Source organism: Chelon labrosus (genome assembly GCF_963514085.1).
Source record: "Chelon labrosus genome assembly, chromosome: 23".
Taxonomy (NCBI): Eukaryota; Metazoa; Chordata; class Actinopteri; order Mugiliformes; family Mugilidae; genus Chelon; species Chelon labrosus.
In genome coordinates this window covers 16,169,054-16,191,991 of record NC_140356.1, presented here as the reverse complement: position 1 = coordinate 16,191,991, position 22,938 = coordinate 16,169,054, and the positions used below count along the sequence as shown (strand labels likewise).

The 22,938-nt window shown below is 42.7% G+C and overlaps 1 protein-coding gene across 1 annotated transcript in view; it reads left to right on the top strand.

Annotated features, from left to right (window-relative positions):
- ptn (pleiotrophin) overlaps positions 1-22,938 on the top strand; it is a 46,002-nt gene that overhangs the window by 11,856 nt on the left and 11,208 nt on the right. Inside the window, exons 2-3 of the mRNA XM_084573977.1 lie at positions 18,989-19,083; positions 20,623-20,796. Coding sequence (XP_084430103.1) covers positions 18,990-19,083; positions 20,623-20,796 — 268 coding nt within the window. The 5' untranslated portion in view covers position 18,989. The remainder of the gene's footprint in view (positions 1-18,988; positions 19,084-20,622; positions 20,797-22,938) is intronic.

Below are 22,938 nucleotides of genomic sequence, written 5' to 3'. Positions count from 1 at the left end.
ACTTTTGAGGTTGAGTCCCAAAAAAGAACAGTTTTCACCCTCAGAATCTTGTGAGAAATGTACACAAACTATATCCGTTTCTTATTCTGCAGCAGATTATGAGACATAAATTGACTAAATTCACCTGTCTCGTCTGTATTTTAGTTTCAGGAGGGCTGCACGGGTGCTGTGGGGGAAATAAACGGCTGCAGCAGCGACAGCGAGGAACAAGTTATTTAGTGCTGCTCCTGAAAATCCTTCTCTCTCTGCATCTCATTTTACATTTTTATTCACACCTACTTTTACAGGCGTGAAGCGTTTATTGTGTATACAGTCGGTGGTGGTGTGAAGCTGTGGAGAGAAAAATAAAAAGATACTACTCCACAAGTGATTGAGTCTCATCTTGGGTTTTTAGGGTAAATAAAAAAAAATGAAAACTAAAGAGCAGCAGAGCGACACAGTTATCCAGCGCTGCTGATATTACAGGTGTGAAGCTGCAGAGAGGAAGAAACGAGTCTCACGCGCCCGTTTGTTTTTACAGCAAACGTGACAGATCTTGTATATCTAATAACGTAAAGTCTTTTATTAAACTTTAACTTTAGAGAATGAGATTCAAATATTTAAATTGTTTTTTTCTTGCATGCCTTTCAAAACCCAAGTAATTTTATATTTTGGCCAAAATCAGCTACAAATATTCAGTCATACGAGAAATCTTATAAAGAAATTCACATGATCTGTTTCTTATTGAGCTGCAGGTATCGTGTCAAAAGCTGGATTCACTTTTAATCAAATCAAGCTTTATTGTCATTTTTGACATTCATACAACTGTAATGCAGACATAATGAAATTGTGTTTCTCTCCAAGATCTGTGCAGACTTAGTTAAAGAAGCCAAACAGGCAAAAGACTCCACTAAAAAACCTGGTTAAAATAAGTTAAAAAATAAATTATTCAATGTGTAATTTAATGTTTTAGTTTGGCCCGAGTCCCATCCACTAACATAGAGGAGGTGGAGCTTATGACCTACACTGCAGCCAGCCACCAGGGGGAGCTCTACTTGCTTTGGCTTCACTTTTGAGGAGCAGTTCAACTGTCCATCTTTATACAGTCTATGCCCCAGCGACAGTATGATATTTCTTAATTTCGCAAATGGCAACACAGGTTGGTCCTGGTTTTGATGCTCCGGTACCGTTTTAGAGTGTTCTCAAATGATATTTCGTGCTCTGTTCCTGCTAAGTTCTCCTCAACTCAGAGTTTTGGAAGAACCGCATGCACACCTGGAAAAGGATCTCCCTCCAAAACAGCAGCAGAGGAGCAACATGCAGTAGTTTATTCACCGCTGATCCTAAAAGCTCCCATCTCTCTGCGTGCCGTCCTCCCGGGAGCCGTCGCGTTAGTGAATATTAATCAAGTCAAACATTTTTGGAGATGGGAATCGAACAGAGGGGGTTGGATGCGCTAATTAACGAGGAACCCGCACCTGCCTCGAAGTGTCTCTGCGCATGTACGGTGATGCAAAGGCTCTCTGACAAGTGACAAGTGTCCTTGGGAGAAAATAGTTGAAAATGACCACTGATGATTGCCTCCTAACGAATCGCACAGGTTAGTGATTAAAAGGCCTAAACTCGCTCGCTTGCAGTCATCCCTGAAATTGGACGGATATTGAGGTAATGCCGGCGACTCAAAGTGCTGTAGAGGCTGGCTATTACCGTTATTTTAAAATCAATAGGCTTCTTTTTTTTAAGGCATCACTTGTGGGGGGGCTTGACTGGTCGAGGGCGTGCGACACGCGGCTCGTAGATGTTGAACTGTGACTATTTTCTGCCGCTGCTGCTTGTGATCTGAGGTGAGCCTCAGCCTGGAGGGAAATTTACAACAGTTTGCCTTTGTGTGGCTTTTGTAATCTGCAGTCAGGCTCCGTTCCACTGCCTCACAGGCTACAAAGGAACCGACGGGGGCGGCGGTGCTTCAGCAAAACAAATCAGCCATACTGTACTTTTTGTTATTCACCGTATAGACCCTTAATATCTATTTCAAGAAGGTCTGCAGAAGAAGCATGCATCACAGCATGTGGGCCCGGGATGGTGCCAGTTTGAAAGTGATAGATAAATATATCTAGCTTATGCTGAATATATTCTCTGGCGTCGGTGACAGCAGCCTGACACTAATACTCTAAACACAACATTACATCTCCTCAAAACGGTTGGAGGAGCTGTCAAAACTGTCCGGCACAATTTGTTTTGCCAAAGTGAACAAACGCGTCGCGCCCACACTTATTCGCCTTGGGTCGGTGTCAGGCAGTCAAAACTTCTCATCTGCTCGCGAGCTAATGCCGCCGCCGCCGTTGTTCGCCGCTTCCTTGCAAGATGAGATCTCTTGGCAAAAACGAGAGACGGGGACATTCACGAATCCTTCTGCTCCTAACTCATGTATGGCACAGTAATAGAAATATCCAATGTAATCACATGTGTGAGTAGCAACGCAGGCAGTGATAACGGAAAATAACATTCTCCTGTTTTGCATTCTGCAGACTCGACATTATTTTTCCACAGTCCACTTGCATAAACCTGTTAAATCAGCCTACTTGAATACAGATTCTAGCCTGTACCGTGCTGCGGCGTATCACAGACACCCATGTCATAGGTTATGAAGCGTGAGTATAACATCCTGGCACTCATAAATTTCCAACCGCTGACCTTGAAGCTCTATTAACTGGAGAGTGGTGGCTGAATTTAATTGATATAGATCCTCAGAGCTGGGCGGCTTCACACTGTAGAACACTTTTTTCCTTTTCTGACATCATTCCAGGCATCATCTTCACGGAAACATTTGAACTGTGTTGGTTCTCGCACCGTTTTTTGCAACCTGGACCTTGTTTCTAGCATAAAATAGGATTGTTTACTCACCCATATAACTTGGTGTCATTTGGAGTTGTTCGGACGACATTTACATGCGCGTATATCCATATAGTTTGAGTGACTGGGGCACCGAAAAACTAGCAGTAGCAAATTACAGGTAACTCCGGGGTCAACGGGGAATAGCACTAGTGTATCATGACAAAATATTGTTGAAATGAACACGGCAGATAATGCGTTATTTAGAGGCTGCGTTTCGGTGCCCCATTCACTCCCACTATATGGATATACGCAGATGTAAATATCTTCCAAATGAAAAAAAATGACACCAAAGTTATATGGGTGAGTAAACGATTGTATTTTATTCCAGAAATAAGGTCCAAGTTGTAAAAAACAGTAGTTCCCCTTTAAGTTAGTGTGGATTTTGTAAGATTTATCTTTTTATTTTACTTTCTTATTAAGGCTGTGCATATGTGCTATGATATATATACTGTATACTCCACTTTGGTGTGCATAAATATGGATGAATTATGCTGCCATTTTGGAATCGCCGGGTAACTGCTTACTCAAAGCATATTACCCACAATGCAGCTTGCTGCTAGCCTCAACAGAGGCCGATTTGATCATGTACTTTTTATAGTGGCTTTGAACGTGCTCATACAGAGTTTCATATTAATCTGAATCACCTACAGGTAAAATTGTGACTGCTGTCATTTTGAATGGCACCAACCTGGCCTCACTTCTGCGATTATGCAAATTGTTGCTTACGTACCTCCATACACTTGCAGGGGGGGAAATGAACAGCATTCCTCGCACTGAGCCGACTGAGGGTGCACAAATAACCGGTGACATTTGCGCACCGATGAGCCCGATCTCACTCTTCATCTGCTGCAAAGCATCGTTTTGCCACTGTCGACAGCAGGGCGTGCGCTACGGCAGGTGTTTCTGGATTTTTGGAAACAATCCAAACAGGTTTCAGGTCTCTGGTCTGTGTGTAATAAGTGGAAGGAAATCTGAGAGAGTCAAACTCCAGGGGGAAAAAAGGCACGGAAGAAAAGTAGATCTCTGGGAGGTAAAGTGCAGAACTACAGCAGAAAACAATCTGTAGCAGTTAAACGTATTGACAGTCTTGCTGTATGCTCCTCTTAGAGTATTCGGTGTGGTGTTAATCCCAGTCTGCTGTATCCATAATGCTGTGTGTGTGAGAAGCTAGTTTGGAATTACAGGTAACTGTGGTCTTTATCTCTCTGGCAGCAGCTGTATCTGTGCTTCCTCTCATCCTCGCAATGTGATGGCTTGTTGGGGGGGTAGGGAGTGGGTGGGAAACCTCTGTGGGGAAATGTTGGCGTGTGTGCAAGTGGTAGATGTGGGTTATCTGAGACTAAAATCATGGTTAAATCCGGAGATGAGCAATAACTCGTTCCTGTGTGTTCTGGTAAGCGTTATGAAGCGATACTGTATATACTGTATATCCAGCTACCACCAGTAGCGAAAAGCCAACCTAAGCAAGGGAAACACGTCGCTTTTTCATCGTCCAAATCAAATTATATGTGTATTTAGTTCCCTGATTATGCACAAGTGTCAAGCAGTGCTTTCAAATTTCACAGTTTGAAGGAGATTATTAAAACAATCTTTCAAGAAGATAAATGGCCTTGTAGCGCCTTTCTACCTATTGGTACTCAAGGCGCTTTACAGTCATCTACACCTTCTGTATCAGCTTGTCCAGCCATGAGGTGTCCTTCTTCTTCTTAGTGCTGCCTCCCGATAGTCTGATAGAAAAATGTCCGGCAGCTTCCGGCAGATATTAAACAACCATAGCCTCCTGAGAAAATAGAGACGGCTCTGACCTTTTTTGTACACTGAGTCTATGTTGGCCGGCCAGTCCAGTCGTTTCCTCACAGGAAGGCGTTGTAGAGTCATATGGCCTGAGGGATAAAAACCTTCTCAACCTGTCAGTGGAGCAGGACAGAGACAGCAGCCTGTCACTGAATGAGCTTCTCTGCCTGACTATGGTGTCATATAGAGGGTAGTGGACATTGTTCATGATGGACCGGAGTTTGTTCAAGGTCCTTTCATCACCCTGCCACTGATGTCAGGGACTCCAGCTCTGCCCCTACCACAGAGTCCGTCTTCTGTATCAGCTTGTCCAGCCTACAGAAGAGTTTGGGATTTGCAAGCGCAACAAATATGCATAAGCACATATTTGAATAGTAACTTTCTGGACTGACAATCACATTTTGGTAAACATTTATAAACGCAGGATTAAAAAAAAAAAAGTTTCCCCTCAGTTACAACGTACAGTAGAAACTTTAAAAGCTCAGGTCAGCTTGTTTTTGTATGGATGTAATGATTTTAAAGCACTGGAGCACAAAGATGGTTAAACTTTTACTCATGTGGTGGAAGTCATTGCATTTTGATCAAAGTCAGACTTCTGTTGTCTGTCCTGCTCTGAGAATAATATGAGAACCCCTTTTCCGTGTGATGCTGCATGCGAGTGTGTGAGAAAAATCCATTGCTGCGATTTATTTTGATCTGAGCTCTTTCCCCTCCAAGTCAAATATTCAGGGAGTTTCTTGTGTTTGAGACCTAGTCTCATCTATTGACTATGTATAAAGATGGACAAACCCTCCAGGAAGACATCTATAAGACTCAAAGAGTGGTTTTGAAGCTCAATGTAGGTGGTACCGGTCGCTGCCATCTTGCCCTGGCTCTGCATAACTTTAAACCCAGATATAATTTAAACAGATGACTTATATAAAGCTTCACCTCTGTACAGTTGTCGTAAATGTCAAAATTTATGTTTATTTGTGCTGTAAAGTTGACATTTTAGTGATTGATGCAGATTGACTCACTTTTTGACGCCACCCTCAAGTGGCCACTTGGGGAACTGCAGTTTTCTGCTTTGGCTTCATTTATCAGCCCCAGAGGTTGCAGCTTGGTCTCGTCCCAAAAGATATTCTATGAAATGTAAAGGACAGTAGGGCAAATAAAGTTTAAGAAGACAATAATTTGGTACAAATGATGGGATTTTGAGATTATCACAATGCAAACTTTGGGTGACTTAAGGGGGAACTTCTGTTTTTTACAACCTGAACCTTATTTCTCGCATTAAATACGATCGTTTACTCACCCATATAACTTTGGTGTCATTTTGAGTCGTTCAGATATCCATATAGTGGGAGTGAATGGGGCACCGAAACGCAGCCTCTAAATAACGTAATATCTGCTGCGAAACTCGTTCATTTCACCAATATTTTGTTATGATACGCTAGTGCCATTCCCCGTTGAGTCTGGAGTTACCTGTTATAATCATCCAGGATCTGTAGATTGACCTACTAACCTCTGACCTGGATGATGTCATCTACGAGCACAATGATTCGTAGAATTCTTTCATTTCGGGTTTACGACAGATTTTGGCACTTCCGGGTAGGTTGCTGGTTGGTTCCCTAGCTACTGGTCATTTAGTTTTTTTAAATCAGAAATGAACCCAAACCCAAATCAAAGATCTCTAGAAATAAGAACACTGAGCGACTTTAATAGATGTAATGAACAGTGAGATAGGTTGGTATAAAAGTAGCTGTGAGAATATATATAACACGGTCTTTCTTGGAGAATTGCCATGATAAAGAATAATAAAATGCATACTGTGTGCACAGAGATCAAATATACCTACTAGACAAACAGCGGTGAACTTTATACATCAAATGGTCCCTCTCTCTGTATATATATTTAGCAGTTTTACTGCTGCATTCATGTAGGTGAGTCACGACTGACAGCCATACCTGCTACAACATTATGGTCCTTAATCCTGAGCAGACTAAGTCCAGCCTCACTTTCAAGAAGACTGTCATTTCAGGGCTCTTTAATAAGCCGTCGCTGCCTTTCCACTGCAAATATTCTATTCCGCAGCCTGTTTACAGGCAAAAATTAAACACACACAGGGATACGCATGGCAGCATTCGAGTGGACAGACAAACAAATTCTCTGTATAACTCTCGGCTAAATAAAAAGGAGCACTGAGATGGAGACATGGAGGCTGATGGAATGGAGAAAAAGGGGGAGGATGTCTTGATCAAGAAGCAGACAAAACTGCCCACGCTGTGTGCAAAGGCTTTCTCATCCAGCATACTTTAATGAACAAGTGACTCAAGGTACTTTCAGCGGGTTCCTGAGAGGAACACACACATACACATAAAGATAAATGTAGCCTACTCAATTAGACAGACACCTCTAAATTGGCGCCTTTGGAGTGTCGGCTGGAGAAAGCGTCTGAGAGGGAGAAAGAGAGAGAGGAGAGAGGGAGGTGGTGACTGTTGATGCTAACAGCGTGGGGCTTGAGGGACGGAGCGGGATGGAGCTCTGTGGGCTGTCAGCGGCTGCCAGGGGGGGGATCAGACTGCACAGGTCCGGCAGCCAGACAGCCAGCATCTGAAGGGAACAAGCACAGCTATTTCTAGCAATCAAAAGGCACCCAAACAGAGAGAAAAGGAAAAAGGACAAGGAGCGGTGATAAGACGTCCCTCGCAGCCAGCTTGTACACAGGTGTCTCTACTGTAGCTTTCTTCACTGAGAGAAATGGAGATTAATGGATGGGCTAAAAATAGGTGACTGTAAGAATACAGCCCATCCATGTAGTCTAGAATGATCAAAAGGTGCTGACTCCAAAAGGTGCAGCCTTTTCCTACATAGTATCATAGAAATATACCTTGTGCATTCATGTTACAAGGTGTTGCAGGCTATACACAGGTGTATATCTTCAACTGCTGTTATTCAACTCCGTACAAGAAGATATAACTGCATATGAATCTGTAGGCAAGTAAAATATTTTACTATGAGAAGCTGTCTGGTTTCTGATTGGTATTGACTAATCCCGAGCAAGCTAACGTTTGTGTTTGTGGAGCAAAATCTTTTAAATAAAAACTGTAGAAGTGAGCGGAAGCTAGCTTCTTGTGAAACAATTCTGTTGTTTCTCAGCTCCGTCTTCATTTCTTGCGTCTCAAATTGCTGGACCGCACGGAGAAGAACTTCAAGCCCTAGCCCAGATATTTACCGAGTACACCAGAGGCCAAAACTCGTCCCCAAAAACATTTTTCCATGCACAATACCTGGAAACTTATTGGAAACACAGCTGTAAAATGGTTAGTAGATAATGGTCAATTTTGGTATATACTGTATATAACATTTGCAGAGTTCAAAAAAGAATTTTAGTCATTTCATTTATGTATATGAGGTACCATCTGGTAGTCAGAAAACTTGTTCAGACAGGGTTAGGGTTATGCGCGGTTTATACGTAGCCTGACGTGCACCTGCTCAGAAATGTAACTATAGATACAGACCACAAGAGCTTTGATTGGTCCACTTGGTAGTAGCGTGTTTCCACTTTAGTATTTACGGCTGCTTCTCCATCTCTGCAATTTTCAAATTGTATTGGATCAATAAACATGGAACACATCGAGGAAAGGTTAACTGAGGAGGTTCGGAGATATAAACATTTGTACGAGTCGTCATCCCCGAAATTTTGATGAAAGTTTCATTGGCCATTGTTGAAAGTGAAGCAGGAAGTAGAAACAAATATTAACCCAACTCACAAAATAGACACAGCACCGACTAGTGTTTGCGTTGGGTTTTTACAGAGCGAGCCAGACTGACGAGTGTACAAAAAATGGCTTATGCTGGTGCAGGCTACGTACATAGGTTATGTCGTTAATGCCCTGCAGAGGCATAAACCATTCTTTAGTAGTCTGAGCCAAGTTTCTCGGTCTACCTGGTCTGACGCACATCTTCTGGATATAAAACTGTGGAAGCATGTGGGACATCCAGGTAACTCAACTCAGTAGAGCTGAGCAGCTCTCATCGTAAGGAAAAAGAGGCCATTTTGTTTTCTGCTTGATAGACGAATGCTTAGCATGTTTAGCGGGTTGCTAATGTTTTTTCGGATTGTGTTTGGGCTTTAAACTGTACAGATGTGATTAAGTAATCAGCAAAAATATGAGTACAATTATTCCTTTTTGTCAAGGATAGAGGAAAGTGCAACGGGGGGCAGGTCCAAAATTACTTTTAACAGTAGCAAACATTCAAAGTTTGGCGCTGGCATGCACACGGACCAAAAATTTTAACATTCTTGAACACTGTTTGTCATTAGGACTGCCTCAGAGGCTAAACATTTCAACCTTTTTGGTATTTTACAAGGCTATTTCCATTGAACGAAGCTCAACTGAAAGTTGAATCTACACTCGCACCCCCCCCCCCGGCTCTCTTTGTGCAGCCTTTGTGAAAACGTGGCTAAAATATTCAAAGTTGAATTTGAAAAGAAAGTTGCATAAAGTCATTATTTGAGGGAGTATATAATCCTAAAAAAAAAATAAAGTGAATAATTAATAGTTTCTAATGCCAGTTAGAACGGGGCTCATACTATTCTCACAGCGTTAATAATATAAAGTAAAGAGGGCACGGAGATGAGGAGGAGGATAAGCAAATGAGTGGGTGTTTGGAGCGTAGTATAATATGATCAGCTTAATGGAGGCGTTCATGCATAAATTCAAGTCTTCAATTTCAGCTGTTTCAGCTCTGATGCTTCTCACGGGGCCATTGTTGTCGTCCTTATTATTGGGTTTTTATCATTAAACAGGCCGATCAGCCCTTGGTTCAAACTTAGCTCTGTTTTCAGGACTCGAACACAATACACACACACACACACATTGAGCACCACACATGCTGTTTTTGTTCCGGAGCCCGACTCCCTGGGGGGCTCCTCCGGGGCTGTTCTGAGAGATAGCGGGAACCCTCTCCGCACACTCTCTCCCCCACTGTCTGACCTTTACAAAACACAAGTCAGAAATGTGTGGCATTCTCCTCTAATCATCTGCACCTAAACACATGAGAAATGGTGCCGTGGCTCAATTAAGACATCCTATGCACCAACCCCCCCTCCACCCCCTGTGGGAATTCCAGTCACTTTTCATCAACGGCAGCCATTATCAAACCCAGAGGCATTACTTCACTCAGCATATCATTTAACATATAGTTATCTATATTCCTCTCTCATGTTGTTTTTTTTTTTTTATTTCTTGTGGCTGCATATTGGATCTATACGCCTGACTTTACACGCTTGTCTGCTTCTTTCATAAGCCTCCCCCTGTCCTCTAGTCAATACACTTCTCATTTCATCTGTGCCGGAATCTCTCAAAAGCCCGGCTCAAGGAACACACACACAAACCGAGGAAACTCCTAAATAAATCCTTTCAATATGCCCTGTGTCTGGGTGAGGCAATCGCTGCTCTTCTGAATCGCAACTACCGAGATGGGAAAAAGCCACAGAAGTGGATTTTTCTGCCCGACTCTTCCCAAGGACACTGTCTTGTGTTCTTCGTCGGCGACTGAAGGCTTAAAAAAATGCGTTGATGCAACTTACTGTTCCTGAACATCAGGAAAAACAATCATCATACGAGACAATGTTTCCCGGTCACATTTCTGAGTTATTGTTATACTTATTTACTCAGTAAGGCTGAGAAGACAGAGCAGACGTCAGTCCTATTGAGATTTGTCAGAGAACTTTGCAAAAAGTCAACAGTGACAGAACAAAGCAGCAGCAACAACAAATATTGTCTATATTAATAATAGGTTTACGCTCCATTGTGTACCGGTGCCAGTCACGAAAATGGCAACCGAAAGGGAGGCGAACTTGAAAAGTGCTGTTGTCAGAGATCAGCAGATCACAGCCTGGCGTGTCAGTATAGTTCTGTAATCACGTCGCTAAAATGCTAGACGGCAGTGTTGATTTCTGTGCCTGTTGTGTTGGGTTTCTTTGTGTACTTCAAACAATGGTGACTGGAACTGAGCGGCTTAGAGTTGGAGCTGTTAAATGTTACTGATACTTGTGCAGAAGAAAAAAGTAGGTATGCGTCTTGTAGGAGGAAGACGGATGTGGAAGCTGAAGTGTATTTTGGACCAGTTGTTGAGGTCTGCTTCTCCACGATTTGTAGGAACTATTTTAGGGAGGTGCACATCGGCCTACAACCTACCTACAGTGTATCCAAGAAAGGTAACTGGACTTGTAGAGTTTCTTGAAGATGTGGACAAAACGTCTTTGGGATATACCACGACCTGGATGGTTGAGAATGTTCACAGACACACCTACAGTGTATATCCAATGTAGAAGCATATCTATCTTGACTAGGGGAAGCAGATCTTCCCTTGTCTAAATCTAGGTGCTAGGTGACCCAGACAAGAGGCGGGCAAGGGAACGTGGCAGAGGCAGACAAAAGAATACATTCAGTAACGGCTGATGCACTCTTGGGATGTTCCCCTTGACTGCGATCTCGATAAAAGCGCCAAGGCAGATGTGAATCATATGAAGATTTGCCTAGAGGGCAACATCAACAACTTACGTCGCTCCCTTCAAAGCCAACCAGACTCATGAAGACAAAAACAGATTCTGATATGAACAAACTTGTTCACCCACCAAACTCACGCAATAGCAAGATAATGCATCAAAGCAGCGGTTGACCACAAACTCCCGTACCGGAAAAGACCCCCAAAGTCAGTGTGTTACCTGCAGTAAATGGTGAAGTCGCTAACCAAATGCAACCCCACTTGCATCCCTTTTTGTCATGCTAAAATTTTATTCATTCATTCATTTTCTGTAACTGCTTGTCTTCTGGAGGGTTGCGGGGCGGCCTGGAGCCTATCTCAGCAGTCCTTGGACGATGGGAGGAAGCTGGAGTACCTGGCAAGAACCCAAGCAGACACAGGGAGAACATGCAAACTCCACACAGAAAAGCCCCAATCAGCCCATGAATTCTGAACCTTCTTGCAGTGAGGCGTCAGTGCTAACCACCTTAGTTTGTCCTGACTGCATTTGAGGCACTGACCCTTATGTGTGGTCACCTGGCTTGTTTTCTGTTCAGTAGGCGCTGGGTCAGACCCATCCACCAACTTTCAAAAAACCCCAATTGTGCGCGCTAACGTAACAGAGCAGGTGGCATATGATGCTTGTCATACCGTGCGAGTGCTCCCATCTGCTCGGCGAGTAGAGACGTGATCGTGATCCAAGAGAAGCTCAAGCGCAATTTCCATCAGTTTCATTATGCCAAAATAACATATACCTTCACATCCACCACATCTCCATTGGGGCACCTTGCTCTGTATGCATTCCAACCACGAATGAACTGCATGGTCCCCGTGGTCAGTACCATTAATCGGGCCGCATTGATGGAGTGGTGCGGCTTCTGGGAATGGTGCTTTGTTTGATGTATACATGTGTACCGTCTGTTGCCCCCTTGGAGGTTTGGTGGAATATTGTTGGATTGGCGACTTTTGTCTGCTGAGGATGCATAATTTTCACAAGAGTAGACCATGGAAGTCTAAATCAGTAATACGGACAACGGAACCTGTGTAATGAAATATGTTCCTCTGACAAAATCACCATACACATTTTGTTTTTTTTCTCTCTCTCACTTAGTGGAAAGCCTCCGTCTTTGGTGGAGGACTCTGAGACAAGTCCAAGAGAGGACCACCCACCTCTGACCAAGGGGCGTTCTTTTTATTTTTAAATTAAAACTTCACAATGAAGATGTTCCAAACAGTTGATTCTATGTCAGCATTAGCCATGCACTGTTCAGGATGATTTCCAACAATAGATGACGTGTTGAACCCTTCCAAACACAGTTCATAAATTTAAACCTTCACATTATTTCTTTTACTGCTCAAATCAGGTTTAAGCATGCGTGCGGTACTACTATTGTCAGTCGGCCTTACGTCACGGAACGTGTTTGGATGCCGTCCCTCTTTTTACTTAGCAGATGGGAAAAGAAAAGTGGTGGTTTTCTCCTGTCTGACCTGCTATTAGACATCGTCCTTGGCTGCATTTAATAGATTTACCTGCCCATTCCACAAATCATTGACGTCGTAACAGAGCAATAGGCAATTTGTAAGTGTCAACATTCAAACGGTTACAGAGGAGGAGTGGCTACTTGAGTCGCCTCAAAATTTAGAATGTGTTATCTCTCTAAATACATTTCTAACAACCACCTGCCTACAACAATGGATTTTTTATGTGGCCACTTTAAAGCGGAAGGAAAAACTCTTATAGCTCTTTGATCAGTGCCTTTATCTGCTGTGAGCAATGCCTTGATGATTGATGAGTACAGCGTGCAGGATATTGGTTATTTATCTCCGCTCTTTCATATGTTGTGTTGCGTGCCTATAATTACTGTGTGTGGATTTTAGTGTCAGATCGCTGAGGGACACCATATTGTATTCAGTTCCATTAAATATTCCAAATCATTACATCTGCCGTCCCAGGGCACTTCATATACTACGGCTAAGACCTTGGATTTCTGCAGCCTTCTCTTGCACACACTAGCATTTTTTTTTTAATACAATGAAAAAACGAACGTCTTGTGTTTTGATGACCCATGTGACTCAAGTAAAAGATACCGGCATGGAGTTTGCATGTTCTCCCTGTTTCTGCATGGGCTTCCTCCAAAGACAGTCCAAAGACATGCTTGTTAGGTTAACTGGGGATTTTGCGATAGATATGCATGTGAATGGTTGTTAGCTCTGTGGCAGACTGGCGACCCGTCCAGTGTGTACCGCATCTAGCGTCCAATGGCATCCGCCTGCTAACCTCCAGAGCATAAATGGTAATAGATAACGAATGAATGAGGACTACCTAATATAGGCATCATCAGACAGTGCAGAGAGACTTGCTGTTAGAAACTACACCCTTTGATTTTCAACCTCAAGGGGAAAGAGTTATTATAAAAACATGCATAATTTATACCCAGTAAAGTGATACTAAATACATGCACGTGTCTTATGACAGTATTTTTTTCATTAACATATCATAGAGGTGCTTTTGCCCAATTACAGTACCGTGCTCCCTGTATTTACCGTACAAGCTCCCCGATTAAGAGCTGGGTCGTGAAAGGTTAATGGCTTAAATTAAAGAAGCCTCGATGCCTTCTTCAATAAGAACGGGAAAAAAAAAGTTGGAGATCTTTTTTGCTCAGCCGCTAATAAACCCGCCGATACCCCTTTTCTGGGGCCCGCATAATTGATTCATTAAACTGCTCTCGCCTTGATTCCTACACTGTTGACTCCTTTGCCTCCTGCCTTTATATCAAACGCAAGCAAAGGGTTGTATAAATAGACTCTCAGCAGGGATTACGTCAGTCCTAATGAGAGAGATGGAGGGCGTCTTGGATATCGCGGCGGAGCGTCTTGTGCACGCTTGCCGAAGCACATGAGGAGTCACTGAAGGTCCATCAATTTGCGGCGAGTATTGGCTTTCCTCCTCCATTCCATTCACCTGGATCAATGGGGCAAATGAGAGGGTTTGATAGGACTAATTCCCACCGGCTCAGGAGCCACACCGACCACGGGATGTTTCTGGCATCACAGCTAAAGTAACCCCTCGGTGTGAGGTTTGCAAACATTGAGTTCTCCTGTTACGCCTTTACCCAGGGAGTGAGGGACTATTAGATTTCTACGTCTATCTGACTTTCCATGCAAGCTAAGTAGGACTGTATTGTCTCTCACTTTTATCCACATTTACAAGAAACTGCTCAGTTAGATCCGCCCAGTCTTTTCCTCTCCAGAATCCAAACATGACCTAGCAGCATTTGCAGATAAATAATATTTTAGTTTCTTGCCACAATGTATTTATAGGATGTTGCTTTGAAGAGAGGGGTTAGTCTTTTAACCTGATACGCCAGATTCTTTGTTGGACGCAACTATTCTGGAAGTCGTCCTTGGGAACTGTTTGGTAAGGGCAGGCAATCAGATCAAAAATTGCACTTTAAAGACCATTGTCACACCTAAACTACGCCTATAGCTTCACGGATTGGTCCACACCTCTGTGGATCAGCTACCAGTGCATACCTTCATGTGATCCTGTGATTGGTAGCCAGTTCAACATCTACAAATGGTACATGGATAAATAACACAATTACTCATTTTTGATGATCAACGTGACCAGTTCTCTCTCCTTGTGCCGATAAAGTAGAGTCCATGTGTTACTATCCTAAAATGAGTTGACTTAGGAAGAATAGCCTACATGATAGGACCCATTCCAATCCACACTCCAATGCTGAAGGTGGCGGTATTGAGCCGTTAAAGCTGTTTGTCAATCATAAAGAGTAAAATTATCGTACTTTGGACATAGACTGTATAAAGATGGACAGATGAACTGCTCCTCAAAAGTGAAGCCAAAGCAAGTACAGCTCCCCCTGGTGGCTATATAGGTCATATATAGGACATAAGCTCCACCTCTTATATGTCAGTGGATGGGACTTGGGCTAAACTAAAACACTAAAATAGACATTAAATATATTTTTTTAAAGGATGGTTTCTGGTAGTTAATATAATACTGATACATACTCAAGTGTCATGCAAGGAAGTGGGGCTGCATTGTCCATATTTATATACAGTCTATGTTCCAGAGTGATTGCAACTTCTAAGACTCACAAAGCGATCAAAATATCATAGATTGTGAAACTTATTGCCATCATTGAGTGCAAAATCACTGTACAATGACAAGAATCATGGTACGTCTGGTAACGCTGGTCAAGAACCAACGTGTGAAGAGGTGGGTTTTCAGTCTGTGGAGGAGCGACTCTGCAGTCCTGGCTTCCTTAACAAAATGTCATGTTGAATTTGACATTTGCAGAAAAAAAAAGTGTTCTCCCACTTTCACTGTGGGTGCACACTACCTGAATGTGTTTTTCTGGCTGAGCCTGCACAAATCTAATCCTTTAGTGCAATGCTTGGTGGTCTATAAGCACCAGTTCAGAGGGTGACTCTTAAATTCCTATACTGACTTCCTGCATGTGTCTGTTTTTCAATTGACTGCGGTCATTACGTCACAGGGAGCCACGTCATTGCAGCTTCCTCATCCTAACATACCGTGTATGCTTTGTCTTTTTCTCCCATTAAACATTGCCTCCTTTAGAACATATTAAAATAATTCATGGACTCTTGGCAAAGTTTTCATAAGTTTATAATCTTCTACAACCTCTGGGGCATTAAATGACTTTCTCTCATTTGAAGAGCTTCACTTCACTAAATCTCCAGGTATGGCAATATCCTGCCTTAAATATCTAGCTTCGGATCTGGGGACACATTCAGTTATGATTAATGACACCCCTCCCCCCTCCCCCTTTCTCTTGCGTCAGGCTGCTCAGGTATTAAGTTTAGCAGAACATTAGAAATCTCTGCGAATGTTTCCCGATATTCATCCGCGTCTCACTTTAAAGAAACCTGGACAAAACACACCCACAGCAAAACCAATCACCAACTTTTTGTCGAGGGGGTGACTCGAAGAGCGGCGGCGAATTATGCAAGAAAACCCCCGCTGCTTTGTCAAATTATGGAGGTCTGAGTCACGACGAGTGGCTGATTCGTGCTCAGGTTGCCAGGAGCTGAGACTTGTAGGAAGAAACATCTGCAGGTTTTTTTTTTTTTTTTTTTTTTGAGCTCTTCTTCTTGCTGTCACAAAGCGCAGACCTGTAGGTGGTCCTCACTGTGGGGAAAAAAAGTGCACGGACGTCCTTTAACTTGACTCTCCACTGTTCACTGTTACACATTCCTACTGAATGATAGTCAAATGCTCCAACCCACCCATACGTTCAATTATAGGTGCTGCGATGGCTCAGAAATAGGAGCTTACACTAAATATATTCACTTCTAGAGGAGGAGGAAGCCTGTCGTCTCACACGGGAAATGGTTAAGTCAGCTTAATTCCAAGAGTTATTTTTCTTTTAACCTACCGTGTGGAGTGCTCATTCGAAGTCGTCAGCCTGCCCGGTCATTTATTATGCCTGCACTGCACCAAGAAGAGCCCCTCAGCCTGCGTGTGACTAACTGAGGGAAAGGCTTTCTTATCTTTTGAAAGGCCGTGATGCCCTTTCCTCGGAAAACGATCTTTATCTGTGAGCTTTCATTGGGTTTTTCCTCTATGAACCTCATTGTATTCGCTTCTAACAGGTTGGGATTCAAAGATTGGAGATGAATAGTTTGGAACCCTCTTAAAAAGAGTCAACATGAGGAAAAACAAAACTGTGAGATGGATCCTGAGGCATTTAATCAAAACCGGGGGTTGTCTGTGAGCTGCCACAGTCAGAGAAGGATAATATCAATCAAAAGAGGGATTCAGACGTCTTCCCCTGCCAGGAGAACTACAGTCATCACCATAGGGCTCATTATGAGTTTCTGAAAAGTGCTGGAAGACATTAAAAGTTACGATAAAACATACTTCAGTAACATCTAATAATTCAATATAAGGCCTGACTAGCTTTAAATCGCACTCGCTGTCAATCAGACTTAACGTATATGAAGGCCAGGGAAAATGAAAAGTTGGGAATGATTCAATACACAATGGGATGGTGGACCCAGAGCCAGCTCATGATTAATTAAAAGTGACAAATGTATATTATTTCCCTGCCAGGCTCAACTGTTCGACTGGTTCGAGTTCAGAGGAGCGTTTTTTGGCAGCGGACACTTGGTAATTGTCTCAGTCTCCTGCTGTCTTACTCTCACAGAGCCGGAGAATCTCATTCAGGGAAGAAAAAAAGGCCAAAAAGACGGATTTTCTATTTCTTTTTTGCAGTGATTTCACCCATTCATTAGGGTGGTGATAGGAATAGAAACAGCTCTGTGCTGATCCAGAACCAGCAGGAGGATCAACGAAGAAAGGAAACTCACATGCACGATATCTTGGTTGGATTTCTTAAACCTTAACTGTTAAATCTGGAAGTGACGCCTCAGTGAAAATGAAGGACAACAAAGAGACGGGCGACCCAACCCGTGTTTTTCCAGACAGTTCCATCACTTGTGGCGGTATAACGAAGGTCACACAGTCTTCCTGCTCTTTTCCGGCTCTGGGTGTGGTATTTTTCGTGCAAATATTGTGCAGGTCAGTAAGTCTGTTTGGCCCCAAAGCTTTGTCAAACTGAAAGCCTCTCAGCTATTTTACACCTTATGCGCTGCAAATAATTTTGAGTTTGTTCAACATAGAAAGTTCACCCGCTGCCTTAAGAATGTGCGTTATCTGAACTCCGAAGTTGTCTTATGCATTTTGAAAATCGCCCGAGTTTGACTAAATTTGAGAATTTCCTCAGTTTTAAAAGTCACATGTTTATTTAACACGTATAGCTTAAAGCTGCTGCAGAAGTACCAGAAATAGCAGAAAAAAGGGTCCTCCCAGCAACATACACTAATTATGCGTTTGGAACTAATTTGTATTATTATGCAAAGAAACAACAAATGTTCAGCACTAATATATCATATAATAAAAGTCTGGTCATGTGCGAGTTTTCTTATCGTCAAAATATTGCAATGGTGAGTTGAATGAACTCCAGTTTTTACAGTTGAGTTATTGAATAAAGATGAGTTGATTCAACTAACATTTGTGTATGTTTTACAGTGTAGCAACTAAAAAAAAAGTGTTATTCCAACATTATTTGTTAATATACTGCATAATATTAAAGGAAAATACGACACTGACAAAAAAAATGACAAAAATGTTCTTAAAATATTATCGTATTATCCTTGGAAACGTTTTTACTGAAGACACTACTGTAAAAACTGACACGGCTGTCCAAACGTACACACTTTAAATCCAAAAAGGAAGAATCCAAACTGGAGTTTTGACTTGACTTCGCTCACGGTCAAACTGAGTAACTATCCGTATCTATTTTTCTTGTTTCCTACTGAAGGTGGCTAGAGTTTTTGACAAATCGAAGCTGACCTTGTATTGGTGACTTTATCTATCTTTGACATGATTTCTGGCAACAAATACATGCCTGACTTTCGGTGTAATGGCGGTGCGGACAATCAAAATGATATTGGTATCCAGCACTGGGGAAACGACACAAGATGAGAGATGGAAATGCCCCTGGCTATTCCTCTGGTCCCATGAGGCTTCGGTCAGCTATTGCTTTTCTCTCCTCTTCCTCCTGTTCCTCCAGACAGCTGAATATGTCGAGTTCAGGTGCAATTGCAAGGAAAGTTGTCGAAGTTGTAAGTCATCTGTTGACATGTGTAGACGAGGCTTTCTAAGGACGCTTCCCGGACCGACTGCTGGATTTGTGTTGACCAGTTCCAGTGACTAAAGAGAGCATGATTTCATTTAACAGTTGTTTTGTCTTTCTTTCAGAATGAATGGACAGAAGCAATGGACACGGGTGGCTGTTATGGCACTCCTGGTGCTAACCGTGATGGCAGCTGAAGGAGGCAAAGGGGAGAAACAAGGTGACTCTCAAACCATCGGCGTGTACTCGCAACACGGAGGAGCAATTTTATTGTCAGTTACCCTCCAACCAGCTGATGTCCATGCCGTGTTGTCGCAGTCCTATGTCCCTCTTAACAACGCATTTAGTGTGATACAATGCTTAACACATGTATTAAAATGAAAAACAAAAACCTTCGTCGTATTAATTGGTCTCTTTTGAGAGTATACCAGAAACTATCAGCACCATTTTGCAAAAAGGGAACGAGTCCAACAAATCCCACTTGGGTGAGGAAAAGAACATTTAACCTAATTTAAATTCAAGGGGAAAATGCTCATTTGCATTGGAAATTAGTGCAAGTGCACCTAAACCCATTACGAATAATATCAAAAAGTCCAAGAGGGGGCAACGTAAAAGCAAGTAATTTTGTTTTTTTCATAACCAGAGCTGCAGAGGTGAATCACAAAAATGAGCACGAGAACTGCAGAGAAACCTGACTCATGAAAGCGAGAATGAATCAGGGAGGCCTTGTTGGCCACGAACCTCGAGTCATTTTTAAGATCAGCGTCAGCTATATACAATGAAATGTAATTTTATTGGTCAGCATTCAGAGATCTGACAGACAAGCAGGTCGATTTGCTTTCTGGTTATCGAGAGCTTTGGCTCTTCGAAGTGTACTGCACCAATTTAACCTTCTGACACTGCTCAGTGTGGCCCACACCCCGATTTTGACTTAAATGACTTAAATTAAAAAAATGAGTAAAGAGCTGAAGTAAGAAGCTAGCTAACGGCCTGTGAGGGCGCCAACCTGTCACTCAAAGCAAGCCACACCCTAAATTATGCAGTCTTAACATGATTTAAACAGTGAGTTGTATAAAAAATTACCCAGCCATAGAGTTGCCATAAATGGGAAAATTAGCTACACCCAATCCGATTCACGTATTAGGCTTTAAACATATTATTTTTGCCGTAAAGCAAAACATTTTAACTTGGAGGTCTTTGGAGGCAGCCCCAAGTGGTCATTTGAGGAACTGCAGTTTTTTTGTACTTTCGTTTTAGCTTCATTGTTCTTGACTGTACTTGTTCTTGTGAACTTGTGCAACGTCGTCACTTGCTGCCCAAGTTCTGTTTGGTAGTTGAAGAGATACCACGTGCAGACTTGGGGCAGCCAGGTATCCCAGAATGCATTTCATAGTGTCATTAAGTACGCTGCTGTTCCAGTTACAGAATGACCATACTGTAACTATACTCAAGAGGCTGAGTTGTCAAGTTCAAACTACCAACTATGCAAGTCCGAACCAGGCATTGATAAACACTCCTGCGTTACCCTCAATGCAACTTAGGCCTCGCCAGTCCAGTCAGAGGTTAAGGTGGGATAAGCTTGGGAAAGCTAATATAGCGTCTAGCTGCTGGCCTCAGAAGAGACAAGGAACAAATTCATTTCTAACTCATTCTAACATATGACATTTAAATTCATTTTAAGAAAGCCTCAACCAACATTGGTATCACTTGAGCTCCCCCTGCATCACTGGGTGTTTAAAGTGTGCGTTTGATCCCACAGGAAAGAAGGAGCGCAAGTCAGACTGCGGCGATTGGCAGTGGAGCGTGTGCGTCGCCAACGAGGGGGACTGTGGACTCGGCACCAGGGAGGGAACACGCACCGGCACTGACTGCAAGCAGACCATCAAGACCCAGCGCTGCAAGATCCCCTGCAACTGGAAGAAGAAGTTTGGAGGTGAGAAGGAATATTGAGAAACCATGCATGTGTACAGAACGTATACATGCTCACCTCCCTCTCACATCCTGTGATCTATTGTGGCCCCTTCATTATTTGCACAAACAATGGTCCCATTTTCAGAAAGGGAACGAGTAAGCTAGCTAATTACCCGTACACCAGAAATGACTGCTGAGGGTGTGATGCATTGTCATAGAAAACACGGGAATAATCCTCTTGCTGTGTCATTTTCTTTTTGGGCTTGAGACTCTGCAGTTTTTTTTTTTTTTTTTACAGCAGAAATGTCTTGCAGAGACAAGCCTGAGGGACTTTAGTTCCCACGGTATGGCCTGTCAGGCAGGAGCCTGCTGCTTTGCAATGAGCCTGTCAAGAATGATGAACACACTCCAGGAAATAATGGCCCCACTAACTGGCTATAAAGATTATAGCAGCAAAAGTTTTGGAACTGTGGCAATAAGTTACATGTCTGTGGTTGTCAAAGTGTGGAAAGTTACTAAAGAAAAAGCAAATAAAATCATACAGTGGAGGCTGGAGATCTTTTCAAACTGAGAGCAGGTTTTATTTTGGTTATTTTTGTATTTAAAAACACAAATAAATGCTGTAACACTTGGTGCCTGCACCCCATAAAATGTGTCAGGATAGGTGTGAAAAGACTCAGCAACTCAACCATAGCAGCTAGAGCTGCATTTAGATATGGTTCAGCTGAGTGAAATGTTTGTTTGCATTAATTTAAAGACTGTTCTGGCACCGATAGGTAGCATGATGCACGAAGGAACAACGTCACGTTAAAAGAAAAACTGGGAACTTGGGGTTGTAGGTGTTTCTCCAAGTGCAGTCCTGAGATTCTGTCACATTTTGAAAACTGAAGTTTGCTGCAAGCGGCCTGATCTGTTCTTTGCGGCAATGCAGCGGCATGACCCAAAAAGAAGCGTACAGTACCTGTGGGGCATGTGACACTGATAACAAATGCTGCAGCTAATGGGTCTGAACACAATGAACCAGAAACATGGTCATACAATGGCGTTACAATGGCTGATGCACCAAACATTTACAGTCACAAAGCCCAAACTGATAAATGATCTGAAAAGAGCTGAAGGCTGAATGGGAATATGTTTCATCTGATGGTGATGGTAACAATAAGTACATCAATGTTTCCAAAATATAAAATTTGTTGTTGGTGGTGGGGTGCCCCATTAATATAATAGTAGGGGAAGCAGTGTATATTACAAAGCTGTACCTCAAAGGGGAACTACTGTTTTTTACAACCTGGACCCTGTTTGTGGCATAACATACGATCGTTTACTCACCCATATAACTTTGGTGTCATTTGGAGTCCTTCGGCAGATATTTAGCTCAAGCGGAGCGCCGCGTATATCCATATAGTGGGAGTGAATGGGGCACCGAAATGCAGCCTCTAAATAACGCATTATCTGCTGTGAAATTCATTATTTTCACCAATATTTTGTTATGATACGCTAATGCTATTCCCAGTTGAGTCCAGAGTTACCCGTTATCATCAACCGGGGTCTGTAGCTTGACCTACTAACCTCTGACCTGGACGCACCCGCGAATAGATAGTAACTGGTGGTGTTCTTGTGGACAATGTTCGTCTATGACAACAGAGGAGGAATGCCTCTGTTGTCACGGGGAAAAGCACTAGCACATCATAACAAAATATTGGTGAAATGAAGTTTCACGGCAGATAATTCATTATTTAGAGGCTGTGTTTGGGTGCCCCATTCACTCCCACTATATGGATATACGCGCCGCTCTGCTGGATCTAAATATCTTCCGAAGGACTCCAAATGACACCAAAGTTATATGGGTGAGTAAACAATCATATTTTATGCCAGAAATAAGGTCCAGGTTGTAAAAAACAGTAATTCCCCTTTAAGCCAAAAACAACGTGAAACAAATCAAATCAGACCTTTTCCAGCAAATTTTATTCACATCACACACACGTAAGACTTTGACGGATGTCGTCGAGTGGGCGCGCTCACACTTTTACAACCATTTTCTCTCCTACACGTCTTAAGCGGGAGGGGCTGCCTGACAAATTCCCAGGAGCAAGCGAGGGAGCTCTCTCCACGAGATAAATTATAGGTATGAGGGCGCGGGGTTTTAAAAGCTGGTTGCTCAGGA